The 14,559-nt window shown below is 36.7% G+C and overlaps 1 protein-coding gene across 1 annotated transcript in view; it reads left to right on the top strand.

Annotated features, from left to right (window-relative positions):
* Positions 1–14,301, top strand: part of JAG2 (jagged canonical Notch ligand 2) — a gene marked incomplete at its 5' end in the record, with an annotated part of 68,133 nt that extends 53,832 nt beyond the window's left edge. Inside the window, 9 exons of the mRNA XM_084288406.1 lie at positions 194–310; positions 1,252–1,279; positions 2,293–2,378; positions 5,008–5,121; positions 5,295–5,410; positions 7,118–7,363; positions 7,814–7,945; positions 8,931–9,087; positions 12,023–14,301. Coding sequence (XP_084144532.1) covers positions 194–310; positions 1,252–1,279; positions 2,293–2,378; positions 5,008–5,121; positions 5,295–5,410; positions 7,118–7,363; positions 7,814–7,945; positions 8,931–9,087; positions 12,023–12,495 — 1,469 coding nt within the window. The 3' untranslated portion in view covers positions 12,496–14,301. The remainder of the gene's footprint in view (positions 1–193; positions 311–1,251; positions 1,280–2,292; positions 2,379–5,007; positions 5,122–5,294; positions 5,411–7,117; positions 7,364–7,813; positions 7,946–8,930; positions 9,088–12,022) is intronic.
* Between the last annotated feature and the right edge of the window lie 258 nt (positions 14,302–14,559).

Raw genomic sequence — 14,559 nt, 5'->3', positions numbered from 1 at the left:
TCAATTAAGCATTTGATTTGTGATCGTGAAGGTAGGTAAGAGATGACTGTGCATGTGGCTCTTCTTAGAATCTTTTCACCTTCTTGTAAGTCTTGCAGTGCTGACATAAGTGCTATTCAGGTTAGTGATCTTGATATATCCAGATGACGGATATATTTGTTGTGCTAAGTAGATACCTTTTCTGTTTTCAAAGCTAAAAACAGCAGTTGTATTCCAAACCCTTGTATGAATGGTGGAACATGTGTTGGCAGCGGAGACTCCTTTTCTTGCATCTGCAAAGAAGGATGGGAAGGACGTACATGCACACAGAGTAAGGCTTTTTCTTCTTTGCTCTGTGATACTCAGAGTGTCTAGCAGAGTTGTTAACTGAAACAAAGCAAGTTTATTGTGTTTAGCTGCCAAAATATCTGAATCACTCACAGTAAATATGATGCTTGACTAATGAATGAAGAATTTGCCGTGTTTCTTTTTGCCACTATTCTCTGCCAAAATATGACATCCAGCCTCTTAGAGAAAAATAATCTTCGGGATCAACTATCTCTGGGATTGTTTTGCTCTGTATATTTAATAATGAAAAGTATCTGGAAAGTAAGGTGGTGGTGCATATTCCATCATATACAGCTACTTTCTTTGAGGATAGTTATTAATTGCTTTGACTTGTCAACACAATGAATTAGTTAGGTGGAACAAAGCTTGCAGCTCTTCTTTTTTGTTTCAAGGCATAACAGAAGAAGTCTACATCTGAGATCTGTTTTCACTTTAAGTTTACCCTGAAATTGCTGTTGTACTGATGTATGCCCTAATGAGCTGTTTTAAAAGTTACAGTACCAGTGTAACTGCTAACAAATAATTCAGAATTATTTATAATGTGAAAGATTTGCTTAAGAAATCTGACTGTTGCATACATATGTATGAATTGCTAAAGTAATAAGAATCCTTTAAAAAGCTTTTAGAGGCTGTGTGAGCTAGGAACTACTACTGCAATAATGTGTTTTATTCCTGTTACGTTGCCATCATTCTACTTACCAGTCCATGGTGTTGAATATGCAGAAATTGTAAGACTTTATGACTAAAATGAAAATGTAAGGTATTTCTTAAGTCTCTTAGGTCTAATTGAACTTTTTTTGCAAGCGTGTGTGTAGAAGGAATCTTTTTGAACTTTTTGCTTTCATTGTCTTTTAAATTATAATATTGTATGCTAGAAAATGTCAGTTATGTTAGTCTGATGTTAGTCTATTTTCTTTTTTATAGATACCAATGACTGCAACCCTCATCCATGGTAAGTATGAGAATTACAATTCTATACCTATTGTGAAAATAAGACAGCACAGTAATATGGATTTCTATTCTAGATTAGAACAAATTCTACCCTAAAATAATTGAAGCCAGCCTTTGTAAGTCTTAAAACAGTTCTTAGTTGTGCCTTATCTATTTCTTCACAACAGCAAAGACCACAGAATGATCTTGAGCTGATTCATATATGAACAAAGTATTTCAGAGTGTAGTTTTCATGCCAGAACTGACTGGTGACTTACTATAGTGTGAAATGAATCAGACTTGATAACATCTCAAGTATCTACAACTGAGTTTTAGAATAAGAATTGAAAAATAATCAAAACTTGTTAATCTGCAGCAAATAGTTTTAAACAAATATAAAAAAAACTTACAGTTAGATCAAATACTCTGTATAAATGAGTTTTTAAAATAGTAATTTTTGGGGGGGAGATATATTAGGAGTGTTAAACATAGAAGCTTGTTTATGGCTTAAGAGGAAAAATACTGACACGTGGATTAAGCAAACTATCTACCTTATCTTTCCCTGTTGTCAACCTCTGATGCATTCAGTAGGGGTTATTGCATTTCAAATAAATTCCAGAAGTTCTGGCTCTGTATTAGCTTTTTAGGGCTGCTTTATTTCCTTGAGATCTGTTGATGTTCTTCCCCATGCATGCTTTTGTAGATGTTGTTGGTTCAACAGGTAACTTACAAAGCAGTTTTATCTAACAGTATGCTTTTTCAAATGATGAAATAAGTTGTTCCCCTGAACAGCAGCAGCAGGTTTAATTAACAAAGCTTTAATTAGAGACCACTGAAACAATAGCTTGAGTCTAGACTAGTATTATGAATTAGGGACTTTGTAATTCTTTGAATAGTGAGAAAGTCCCATGAATAAAGACGATAGAAATTTGCATTTGAACAGGCAGTGTGAGGAACCTATGTTTTTCATTCATCTTTAGACTTGTGAATGTAGCCTGAGAACAACTGGTGTAGTTATGTTTATTTTTTTTACAGTTACAACGGAGGTATCTGTGTCGATGGTGTGAATTGGTTTCGATGCGAATGCGCACCTGGATTTGCTGGTCCTGACTGCAGAATTAGTAAGTAAAGTACCTATATGAATAATGACCTGAAAGGTTGCACCATTCCAGCACACAAATCAGAAAGAACCCTTAAATCCTCTTTGCATTAGGTCAGCTGAATTCCAAATAAAGAAGCCAACTGGGTCAGTCAGGCACTGGTACTCACCTTGCAAACAATGGCAGTTCCTGTTCCTTTCTTTATTTCATTAAATGCAACCAAAGTGACTTGGCTTAAATTGTACTTTGTCGCTGCTTTTTGTCAGGCATTTCTGAAGGGTCTGGAGTGTTGGTTTTATAGGAGTTTATTATGATCTAGTATTTCTCTTGATAAGCAATTCATCATTAAAGATGACGCATTAAGTGTACCATTTAACATTAGAAACTAAAAAATTAGAAACTAAAATCCACTTGGATATCTCAAATGAAAACAAAATATGAGGAGGACATGAATACAGGTAGTGGAGCACAGCATTTTGCAAGAAATATGATAAAGGCTCTTTCAAAGCTATAAAACTAACCTGTTACATGGCAATTTTCACTAGAGGCTGAAAAAAAGGAGGAAACAAAGGACTTGAAGACTACATTTAAATGTTGTGGATGTGTGTATGTCTTTTTGTGTTTTTAATTAAATACTTCTGAATACTACTATTTTGATCTAAATATATTTACTCTATTTTTATATAATTTTACTTTGGGTAGATCGGACTTTGAGGCTATTACATCTACTGTAGTTAGCGATCTCTGGATGTAGAACCAGAGAGGGCAGATAATTATGTATGTATAATTACATGCAGACACTCAGGGATGTTGAACTGTCCTTTTTCCAGATGTGAAATGCAGAGAGGACTACTTGTGGTCAAAGACAAATGCTGTGTATTTGTAATGGGGTTGCTGACTGCTTTTTCCTTGTTTAGAAAGTTGTAAACAAAGGAAGTAGCTCTAACAAATACCTATTATGGGATGCTGATAACAGTAAGAATTAACAGCCATTTAGGTAGTCTTTAACATAGCTTGAATAGAGGAGGAAGGAGTAATCAAACGCTGTAGTTTAGATGCTTCTGAATTTTGCTGGTACTTTGTCATGGAGTGGTTCTGAAGGGAGCTAGAATAGAACCAAAAGCTCTTTGGCTCATGTTCTTTTATGTGTTGTTGTTTCTGTTGCCTATACAGGTAACAGCAATTGTGGTGGTAATAATGAGACTAACTCTAGTCCTGTAAACACAGAAGATGAGCTGATAGCCTGTATCAGCTAAGAATTAGTGTTTAAATAATTTTTCTGTGGGATTGGAGTGGGATTTCAAGAGGGGGTTAGGCATTGGAACTAGCTGTCCAGGGAAGCAGTGAAGTCACCTTCCATGGAGATACTTGAGACACGTGGGCATGGTGCTTAGAGATGTGGTTTGGTGGTGGACTTGTAGTGTTAGTTGATGGTTGGGTGTTTTCCAACCTAAATGAATCTATTAAACTTTTGATATATGTCTTGGGAGAGAACGGTTAAGGTCAAAACTGAAGCAGCTGGCTGTAGCTTGCAAATTGGCAGGTTGTTTTTTTTACTTCTATTGGTAGACTTTTGCATAAATTAGTGTTATTCACTTATCCAGGATGACAAATACTTTGTGCATCTGAACGGGCAATGCTTCTTGCTTCACAAGTCCTAGGAGAAGTGGCTGAGGGATCTGAGGTTATTTCTCCTAGAGAAAAGGAGTTGGGGGTGGGTGCAAATTGTGCTATGCAGTTACTTAAAGGAGGCAATAGTAAGGTGGGGGTCGGGCTCTTCTCCCAAGCATCAAGTGATGAGATTAAGGGAAGTGGCCTCAAATTGTGTCGGGGGAAGTTAGGTTTGGATATTAGGAGAAGAGAAATTCCTTTACTGAAAGGGTTGTGCAGTGTTGGAACATGCTGCCCAAGGAAATGGTTGAGTCACCATCCCTGGAGATCTTCAGGAAATGTGTAGGCTTAGGACTTAGCAGCATGATTGAGTAGTGGACTTTAGTACTAGATTAAAAGTTGAGTTAGATGATCTTAAAGGTCTTTTCCAACCTGCATAATTCTATGATTCTGCCTTTTTTCATTAGATTTCTGTAAGTCTGTGAATCTTCGAAGGCTGTTTGAGATGCTGTTGTGCTAAGTATCTGTGTACTAAATGAATCTACTTGCTATTTCATAGTTATTGGGAAGTTGTATCAAATGTCTGTAACAAACTATATTTTTCCTCTTCGTGGTAGATTGTATTGCTGTAAGAAACTTCTTTGTAATTTTTTGGGGGGACACTGTTGAGCCAATTTATTGTTTGTTTCTTGCACTATGATAACCTCCTGAAAGCATGTGATTTTCTAAGTCTAAATGGCAGACACTAGGACTACAGTCCCACATCCTGTTCTGACATTAGCTGTGTGTGGAGAAGACATTAGCACCTACAGCTGTCCAACACCTCTGCTCTGTAAGATGAGTCAGCATAAGATTGCTGCTTTGATTACCAAAGTTTCAATTAGGATGGAATTATAAGAATAATTCCAATTAAGATGATTAATTCTGAAGCCAAACTCTTGCGTGTTAGAAAAGCAGGTATTGTCAGATTACATCCCAGTAAATGTTTGATTACAATGCTTTATGTTCTTGCTGTTGAGTTTTCCTATTTTCTCTCTAGATATTGATGAATGCCAGTCTTCCCCTTGTGGATATGGTGCCACTTGTATAGATGAAATCAATGGATACCGATGCACTTGTCCCCCTGGAAGAGTTGGTCCTAGGTGCCAAGAAGGTATTTCTATATCTACGTATCAACCTCTGCCCCCAAAAAACAATTGGGTACAATTTACAATTGTAGTTAGTATAGAGTTTATATGCAATGGTCTGAATAAGCAGCAAGGTTTTTTTATTATTTAAATATTTATAGTTTCAGTGATTGAGTTAAGTGCCTGTTTCTTTCTGTAGTGATTGGAATTGGAAAGCCTTGCTGGCTTAAAGGAATGACGTTTCCTCATGGCAGCAGGTGGGATCAAGAATGCAACAACTGTCACTGCTTGGATGGCCGTATTGACTGCACCAAGGTAGTTATTTTGACCTGCTTTCTTAAATCCTTCTGGCTGAAACATACTTCATGTACAAGTTAGTATTTCTTCATGCACAAATTAGTCTCTCTTTTCCATCAAGACTCTTGCATAGCACACCCACAGAATGTCCTTTTCTGTCTGCAAGGACTTCCCGTAAAAACACCAACGGGATTGGCTTTACAATGATAAGCTATTGTCCTACCCTCTACCTGCTAGAACAAGCTCTCTAGAAGCAGACAGGCACTTTTTTTTTTTTCAGAAAAGTAAATATTAATGGGAATGGAATAATGATCCTTGAAATGATTTTAGAAAAAAAATAATCTCTGCCAAAGCTTTGCAAACATGGTATTAGACTTAATTCCAAGAAACCTTAATTCCAAGGTAAAGGATGTGGAGGAAGAAAAACAGTTTCTTCAGTGGGCAATCTTTGCCTTTGTGTTGTCCTTCAGTAGACTTATGAATTGACTAATTGTAATCTTTGTATATTTATTATGGACTATATGTTTGTGGTTGTGACTTAGAAGCCATATGACTAGCCTAAATTCAGATAGAACACGTTAGTGTATGTGCTGCAGACCTTTCAGCCATGCTGTGATATCTCAGTGGATTTGTGGTGCCTGTGCAGCTTTACATCACAGTTGGAGAAAAACAAGATCGGTGCTGCTTACAAGTTGTAAGGCTAGGTGGGTGGTTTGAGATGAGCACTAACAGTACTTATGACACTGCCTCACCTGGCAGTCTCCCAGGTGTTTCATTGGAAGCACCAGTTTAAAAGCCTGGATCTTGCTGATCTGTTCAGCCTTCATGGTTTTTTATTAGGTAGGTATGCCCTGTAGGCTAGGAAATAACTATCTTGCATGTAATAATTTAAAAATACTATTTTTAGTCTTTATGGTGTTGTGAGTTTGAAGTTTGAGATGCCTTCAAAGGGGAACAGTATGTGATGGCAACTACAACTGCAGAAATATGCTTCCTGTTGTGGAAGGAGACTTAAGGATGCGTATAGGGTGGCAGCACACAGCTTTGAGGCAAATAAATGGTGCAGTGATTACAAGTTACTCATATTGTTTGGTTCTTTCATGTGTAGTGAAATGAATGTTCTCTTGCTGTTAATGGTGCTTTAAGAAATCCATACATTAATAAATGAATAGCTGTATAGCATTTTATATGCTTCACAAAGGTGCATCATAAAGTGGAGTGGTGTTTGGAAGCTTGCTGTCCCTCAGTAAGTTGGGGGTGCTGGCATACTATTTTCTTGGAAGAGTGGTCGAAATGTCAGTGGTTATTACTGATCTGTCATTCCTTAATGTCTTCAGCATTCTGTAGCAAGGATCTTAGTATAAAAATTGAAGGGAAATGAAACCTTAGGGAGGTTTTTATATTCTAGAAATAAAAAGCCTAGATGACTAGCTTAAAAAAAAAGTCTGAACTTCCATATGGTTTGAAATTATGTGGGATTAATCTGGAAGCCCCTCGGTGTCACCAGTATCTTGGGTAATCTTTGCTCAGTTTACTCTTTAGTCAATACAAAACATCCACTCTTTCTGGAAGAGCAACTCCATCTTCTACTAAGACTATAGTAATATCAAAATAAGTACTTTGCAATTAGTAGTAGATCGTGACAATCTTAGTGAATAGCTTATTTGATTTTGATGCATAAGACCAATTAACTGTAACAGTACTTTTTTTGTTCTGAATTTCTAGGTGTGGTGTGGGAAAAAACCTTGTCTGTTACACAAACACTGGGATAATTCAAATACCCAGTGTCCCATGGGTCAAGAATGCCAGGAGAAGTATATGAAATGTTTTCAGCCACCATGTACTGACTGGGGAGAATGCAGTGCCTCTGAACCTCTGCCTGCCAATATCAAGTGTCTACCTAATTCAGGATACTTGGACAATGACTGTGCTAGGATTACTTTAATTTTTAATGGAAACAAAGTCCCCCAGGTGAGAATAATTATTAATCAAGTATGGGAATGTTTTATACATTTCTATATTTAATATATCTTCCGTGTTGGGGAATAGAAGATTAATATTTATAGCACAACTTGCTGTCATCAACTTGCAAATTTTATTCTTAGACTTCAGTTATAAATTTTGCTTTGCCTAAAGGGCAAGGTAAAGTTAGGGTTTTTACTGAATATATATATATATTTTAATTTCAAAGAAATAAATTACTTCTTACAGTACAAGCTGGGTTTAGACTGTACTAGGATAGTCATATAAGCTCAGCTTCTTCCCTTCATTCAAAAACTGTTCCTCACTTTTCTGCCGTTTCTTGCCTGCCTTATTTGTCCCCTTCATCAGGTCTCAGTAACTGCAGAAACTGTGGAGGTGTTTATTTTGTGCTAATTCTGACTTGAACTAAAGTCATGTGATCTCCATTGCTTCTAACAGGGCACTACAACTGAAAATATCTGTTCTGAAATTCGATATTTACCAGCTACTAGGACTGTTTCTAGGGACAGAACTTTGATAATACTATGTGATCTGTCATACTCCACAGAAAATGCGGTGGAAGTTGCTATTGTAAGTATGAGATGTGTGTGTGTATATGTGTTGTCATTAGTTTGAGCAGGGGAAGAGGTTGTTTAAGCTTGTTTCACTTCAATATAGATGTTGCAATCTGTGGCCTAGGCTGACTGTACTGTGATTTTGTGATCTCATGGAATTTCCTATACTGCTAGATATCTGGATTACAAGCTTCATTAATGACAGAAGGTGATCACAATCTGCTGATAAAGTCATTCTGAGGACTAATTCAGCCTAAATTAGTGAACAGGTGCCTACCTGCTCTATCAAATCTTGGGCTTTTGACCTTCTCAGTGGGAAGATAGTTGCAGGTGGTTGGATTTGATCTTTGCAGTGTAAAGAAGTTGGTACTTGCCATCTAGTATGACTGCTTCAGGATGTTCACTAAGCATAAGTGTTAAGTTGAAGAAGATGCAAGTTAAGTAGGTGCGAGTGATTGTTGCCATACTGAGCTAAAGATGTGCTTTAGAGGCATTTATAGCTCAGTCACTCAATGCTTCTCTATTGAGTAGTTTCCAAATAAAGAATTAATTTTCATATTAAAGTGTTTGTTAAGGCAGAAGCTGGACTGTCTCTGCCAGTATTGTAAAGAACATGCTGAGCCATGATGCAAGAAGTAAACGGTACGGTATAAATAGAGCAGACTGTTATTAGTCCAGGCTTCTATCTAGATAATCCACACGTCTTGAAGTGCTTCAAAGTATAACTAAGTTTAGCTCAGTGGTGTAAGTGACATGGAAGTCAGCTGCATTTTGAGATATGCTGGATTAGCAAGTAGGCATGTTACCAACCAAGCCTGACACTGCATCTGCAGTTCAAATAAAGACATCCATGATATTGATACAGAATATTTAAACGTTTCTAACTTCTGTCAGGTAAACTCAAGCCACAGAACTCAAATAAGATAGAGTTAAATTTAAAAATTGCAATGTTTTGTCTAGGTGACTGCAGTAATTGTTTTTTCACCTTCCCTGCCTTTTAGTCTTTTGTCCCACATCGAGATGAACAAGATAATAGTCTCATACAGAATGCTGCTAATACAATAGTAAATGCCATCACCAAGCGGCAGAACAGCACTGTTATGTTGGCAGTAACTGAAGTTAAAGTAGAGACCATAGTTGTTGGGAATTCATCATCAGGTAAGGTTCCCAATGCACTCATCCTGTGTGTGTTCAAGTGTTTTCTATTCCTTGCTGTCAGTGTCTTGTCTCTGTGTGGGAAAATGGTAGACCAGGTTGTTTCTTCAATTGCTATTGCTAACTGAAGAGGAAAGTGGCTTTAAGATCAAGAGTCTGTGCTTGTGTGCTAGGTTAAACTTGATACCATGTTATGGATTATGTCCCTACCTGCTATTGCCGCTATTTCTAACCCCATTTTCTATCCTAAGCATACCTTCCACCAGATCAGGAGTTCTTGTTTTCATATCTTTTCTGATTTTCCTACATTAACCTTAACCAAACCTCAGACCTTGGTGCTGCTGCACTATAGAAACTGAAGATGTGAGGTACTGAAAACATGGGAACAGGGGTGGATATAGTGTGATACCAAGTCTCTTCTGAAGTGCTTATGTATTACCTTAGCAGGAGTTAGATGTCTAGGATCTTTCAGTACTTGACAATGGTAATACAAAACTTTGTTCTCCTTCATGTTTATCAGTAGTGCACAGCTGGTTTAAACTGTAACATACATTCCCCTTAACAAGGGTATGGTGTGATTGGAGATACCTTCATCTCTCAGTATTGTCTGTCCACGAGATGTGCCAAAATGAACAGTTGAAGTTTTGCGTGCCTGTGTTCCTTGTCCTTTTCCTGTCTGGGGGAGGCAGGAGAAGGTTTTCTGAAGGACCCCTGGTGGGCTGCAGTTTGATTAAAGAGCTTCAGAGTGGAAATCTTACAAATGTTGGAGACCCTCCCAACTTTCTTAGACCTCCCCAGATAATCTTCTGGAAGATCTTCCAACCATAGTCAAAACAATGAGTAAATTGCCTGGTTCCATTTCCTTTATGTTTTCCCTTTAGGGGAATGCCTTTCATCTGTTAAAGCCTTGGCAAATGTAGTATTTCCTTAGCTCTTCTGAGGGAGGCTGGGAGGCTACTAGCTTTGTTTTTGTCATGAATGTCATGTCATAGATGATAACTGAGCTGTAATTCTGAAATACTTCAGCTTCTCTGTTCTGATTGTGCATTAAATTCTGGGGAAAGAGTTGGGATTGTTTTACTTCTGCATCAATGAAATCCAAAGATTCTCTGAGAAAGTGTGAAGTCTTTGACTTTATTCTCAAGCACTAGCTGTAAGATGTTTCTAGACTCATTTCACTGTGGATGCTCTATATTGACCAGTGGACCCCAGTTCTTTAACTGGACTCATGAAGAAGTAAACTATAGCCTGGTCTCTCGTGGTCTTTGGTTTGTTTTATTTTTACCCTCTAATTAGACACCTTTAATTAGGTGTGGCAGGTATAAACCTACCACAAAACATTGGTGCAAAGCCCTATATCTTTAAGACTGATTTCTGTGGGATGCTCGAGTGTCCAGATGGAGATGATTATTTAAATACTTCATTAATTTCCTCTGGTTTTAAAAAAAAAAAAAAAGTAAATAAAAAAAAATCTTCATTTGGATCTTACGGAGACTATTCTTTGCATAAGAATCTTTTTTTACTTGAAGCTGGTATGAAGAGCTCCTTTTCTTAAGTTATTCCCACCACCACATTCATGGTTTAGACTGCTTATGGAAAATGGAGAGAGAATAACAGTTATTATTAAGAGTACAGTCTTTCACTAGCATGCTAAACTATGACTTTAAATCTCATGAGGCAAACCCCTTTCCTGGTTATTCATCTTCCTGTACAAGAAGGAAATGTTTGAGCATGTCAGATCATGCATACCATCATCTTTCACACTAGAATATGTTCAGAAGACATTTTAAAGTTGGAATGAATGACCATGGCATTGCAGCAGCTGCCTGTACAGCAACTTGCAGGTTATTCTGTAAGTAACTGTCTCAAAACTGCAGAAAACTTGTATTTAGACTAGAGGCCGAAATTGTAGTTCGGACTGTGTGTGTCTGCAGAGCTGTTGAGCCATCCTGTCTTTATAAAAGCAAAGCACCTGATGTCTTACTACTTACAATGCATGAATTCTTGCTTAGCAGAAAAGATATTCTGTTCTAGTAATAAAGCCCTTGAAAAAGACAAATAACTGTCAGATCTTCAGAAATTGTTTCCCAGAAGAATAATCCATCTGTGTGGCTTGGACAACACTAATGGGATTTGTGATAGGGGAACTGGGGGAAAAGCAGTTGCATCAACTCCTTTTGCTTACTCATTGAGCAGTGAATGTTCTCGTATCTAGTGACAACATTATGGTATATACCATATTTGTAGGAGAAATTGAAGTAAGAATTTTACAGGGAAGTAAAACTGGTGGACCATCCTAAAGACTGCCTGACTGATTTGGTTAAATATTTAAAAAACAAAAAACAAAACAAAACAAAACAACAAAAAAAAAAACACAAAAACAAACAAAAACATTCAGGTAAGAGCTAGGTAGCACATGAATACAGGAGGACTTGATGATAAGGAAATCTACTGATAGGATACCTAGCACTGGCATTTGCATCAGAAATATGCTATTTCAGGGGCAAATTAGAGGGATGATATTCTTCATTCTGCTTCCTTCCTACAAAAACAGTTTGTTTCTTTTCAGAGTCATTACTGAGGTTTTCTGGGCCAACTTGGCTTGGGTACTTGAATGAAGATAGTGTTTATATAGGAAGCTTGTCCTTTCGAGGGGAAAAACATCTCAGGTGTTCCCCCATCATTAAGCAGGGCAAAGTCTAACTTCACTATTTTTGTAAAGAGTCTTTCTTGACAATCTAGTGTATTCAGATATATGCTGTTGTGCAGCAATGACATCCTCCTTTCTTCAAAATCTTTCTAGGACCTAACAGAGTTACTAAAAAATCTTTCTAGGACTAATCTAGAGCTTTGTATGGATATTTCTCTTGCAGTTGCTCAGTGCTGTATAACTAGTTCCATTAACTCAAGACTTTGCTTTTTTTTATTTGCCCTCTAGATTATTTGGTTCCAATTCTTTGTGCGGTATTTAGCATTGTATGGCTGACCTGTATAATCATCTGTGTGTGGTGGACTCGGAAGAGAAGAAAAGAGAGAGAAAGAAGTCGTCCTCCCCGAGAAGAGGGTGCCAATAACCAGTGGGCGCCTTTGAATCCCATAAGAAATCCTATAGACAGATCTTACAGTAACAAAGACATTCGTTATGAATGCAAAAACTTCATATCTCCTCAAAAAAGAACTTGTGATGCAGTAGAGGAGTATGTAGAGTATGAGGAAGAGGAGGATGAAGAGGAGGAAAGAGATGAGGAAATGGACAAATTCCTCTCTCACAAACTTGCAAAGCCTTTGCCAACAAAGGCATCTGATACATCAGAGAGCAGTCCAGTAAAGAAATCCCATCAAATAGGCAAAATGGACAACAGATCTGTAAAAAATGTGAATGCATCAAACTTTGAAGGCAGTAGAGACTAATCTGTATTTGGAATGTAGGCAGACTGCGCCTACGCTTACTGGGGAGGGGAAAAATTGACATCTCCACTTTGCATCAAGGACTAAAAATATCTGGAGTCAAATGTTCATAGTTTCTTTATTTTGCGTAAAAAAAATAAATAAAAATAATAATAAATAAAATTTATTTTGTTTCTTTAGCCTTGTATAAATTATTCAATGACTGTCAGATGAAAAAATGAGTAATCTTTGATAGTTGCTATTTTTGTAAAGTTTACTTATAATACACTCGCTGTGTGGCAGAGGAGAGGTTGTATTTTCAATATGTGTAAAGTTTATTACAAAAGACTGTACACTGTTTACAGAATGTATTTCTTTTTATTACTTGCTCTAATTTAATGGTGGCTTTAAAACCTCCTGGTTGAGGAAATTGTGAACTTTAAACTGCTTTCTTGACTTTGAATCTCTATTAATGGCAGCTCACTGCACTTGTTACGTTAGTAGCTTCTGTAAGATTTTTTCCAAATTTGCCTTACACACTTTGTAATAGGAACAAAAAAATTATAGAGATCTTTCAACTGTGGTTTAAAAGTGGCCTTTTTATTTCTGTTGAATTCCTTTAGAATTGCAGTATTGAAGCATGTGACAAGTGCCTTGAGATTAAACTTTTTCTATAGCAACTGTCAAAGACTGCCATATCAATATAGTAAAATTGTGAGAACTCTAGGTTCCCCAACTGACACAGTTTATTTTCTAATAGTGAAAGTGCTTTTTTTGTAAATATGTACATATTAAATGAATCACTCTGTATATTTGATTTAATAACTTAAATATTTTGGTCTTTTTTTACATGTCATTCCTTTTAATTTATGTTACAGAAAAGGAGGTTTTATGGCAGTTTATAAGACTTTTTTTGGTATTATGTCCAGATTAGAAAATGATGTTAATACAATCAATGTTAGGAATCTGTTGGTCATTTGTATTTACATAGGAACATAACCACTTACATGTAAATAGATCCAGAAATGTTTGTTTATCCCCATGTTCAGCCCATCTCAAGAACACTAACGGGTGCATCTACTGTACAGTACCAACATAGTGAGGCATTGTTTTTTCTTTTGTGAATATGTTAATTACATGTGGTATTACTTTTTTGCGTTTAAATACAGGCCTAATGAAGGGAACAATATTTTCCTCAATCTTGTTTCTGTTGTGCTTTATTCATCTTTTGCTCTAAAGAAAAAAAAAAAAAAAAAAGGCTGGCAAGCTCAGAAGATGGGAATACCTCGTTAGAAATGGTTATTTGTAATGGAAGACTTGTGCATTTTTTTTTTAGGCTTTATTACTGCTATTACTGGGCAAACTGTACATTTATTTTAATTACTGAAGAAGCATAACACTACATACACCTAGTTACCCTACCAGTGAGAGGAGCGGATGTTTGAGTGTAAACTCTGGCCCATGAACAATGTAAACATGAATGTTTTGAAATCAGTTATTTTATACAGGAACACACGATTTGCTTTGCAGGATCTTCTGTTTTAGTACATTTTTGTTTGACATGTTCTTAAAAAAAAAAAAAAACTTTCAGAAAAGAAACTATTTATTAAAGCATTTTATAATGATGTTTGTTGTAACTTTTTTACTTGTGCTGAATATTCAAAACTTATTTTGATAACCTGGTTTAGGAGTTAGTTTAGAAAAGGGTACTATCCTTCTCATGTTCCCCAGTATAATCCTGAGTATTTAAACCAAAAACACTTTTTTTCTGCTACTCTTGTAACTTTTTGTACTGTAATGCTGCTGTCTTCCATAATCTAATAAAATGATTCCCTCATTGTGTGTAAGATACTTCACATTGTGTTTGCTTTGGTTACTTGAAGCTCTGATCTGATGAGGCAAAATGAATGAGGAGTGAAAGTCCTGATTTAATACCTGGTACTTCCTCTAACCTTCGCTTATGGCCTTTGTTCGTGTTGGTATTTCCTGAGTCAACTTGGCAGCGTTGTCCTTTGCCCACTACTACACAAGTAGCCCTTTGTGCAGGAGGTGGTCTAGAGGCACAGATACCTTCTACTACTTAAACTG

Source organism: Netta rufina (genome assembly GCF_964035555.1).
Source record: "Netta rufina genome assembly, chromosome: 5".
Lineage (NCBI taxonomy): Eukaryota > Metazoa > Chordata > Aves > Anseriformes > Anatidae > Netta > Netta rufina.
This window is presented reverse-complemented; position numbering and strand designations above follow the sequence as displayed.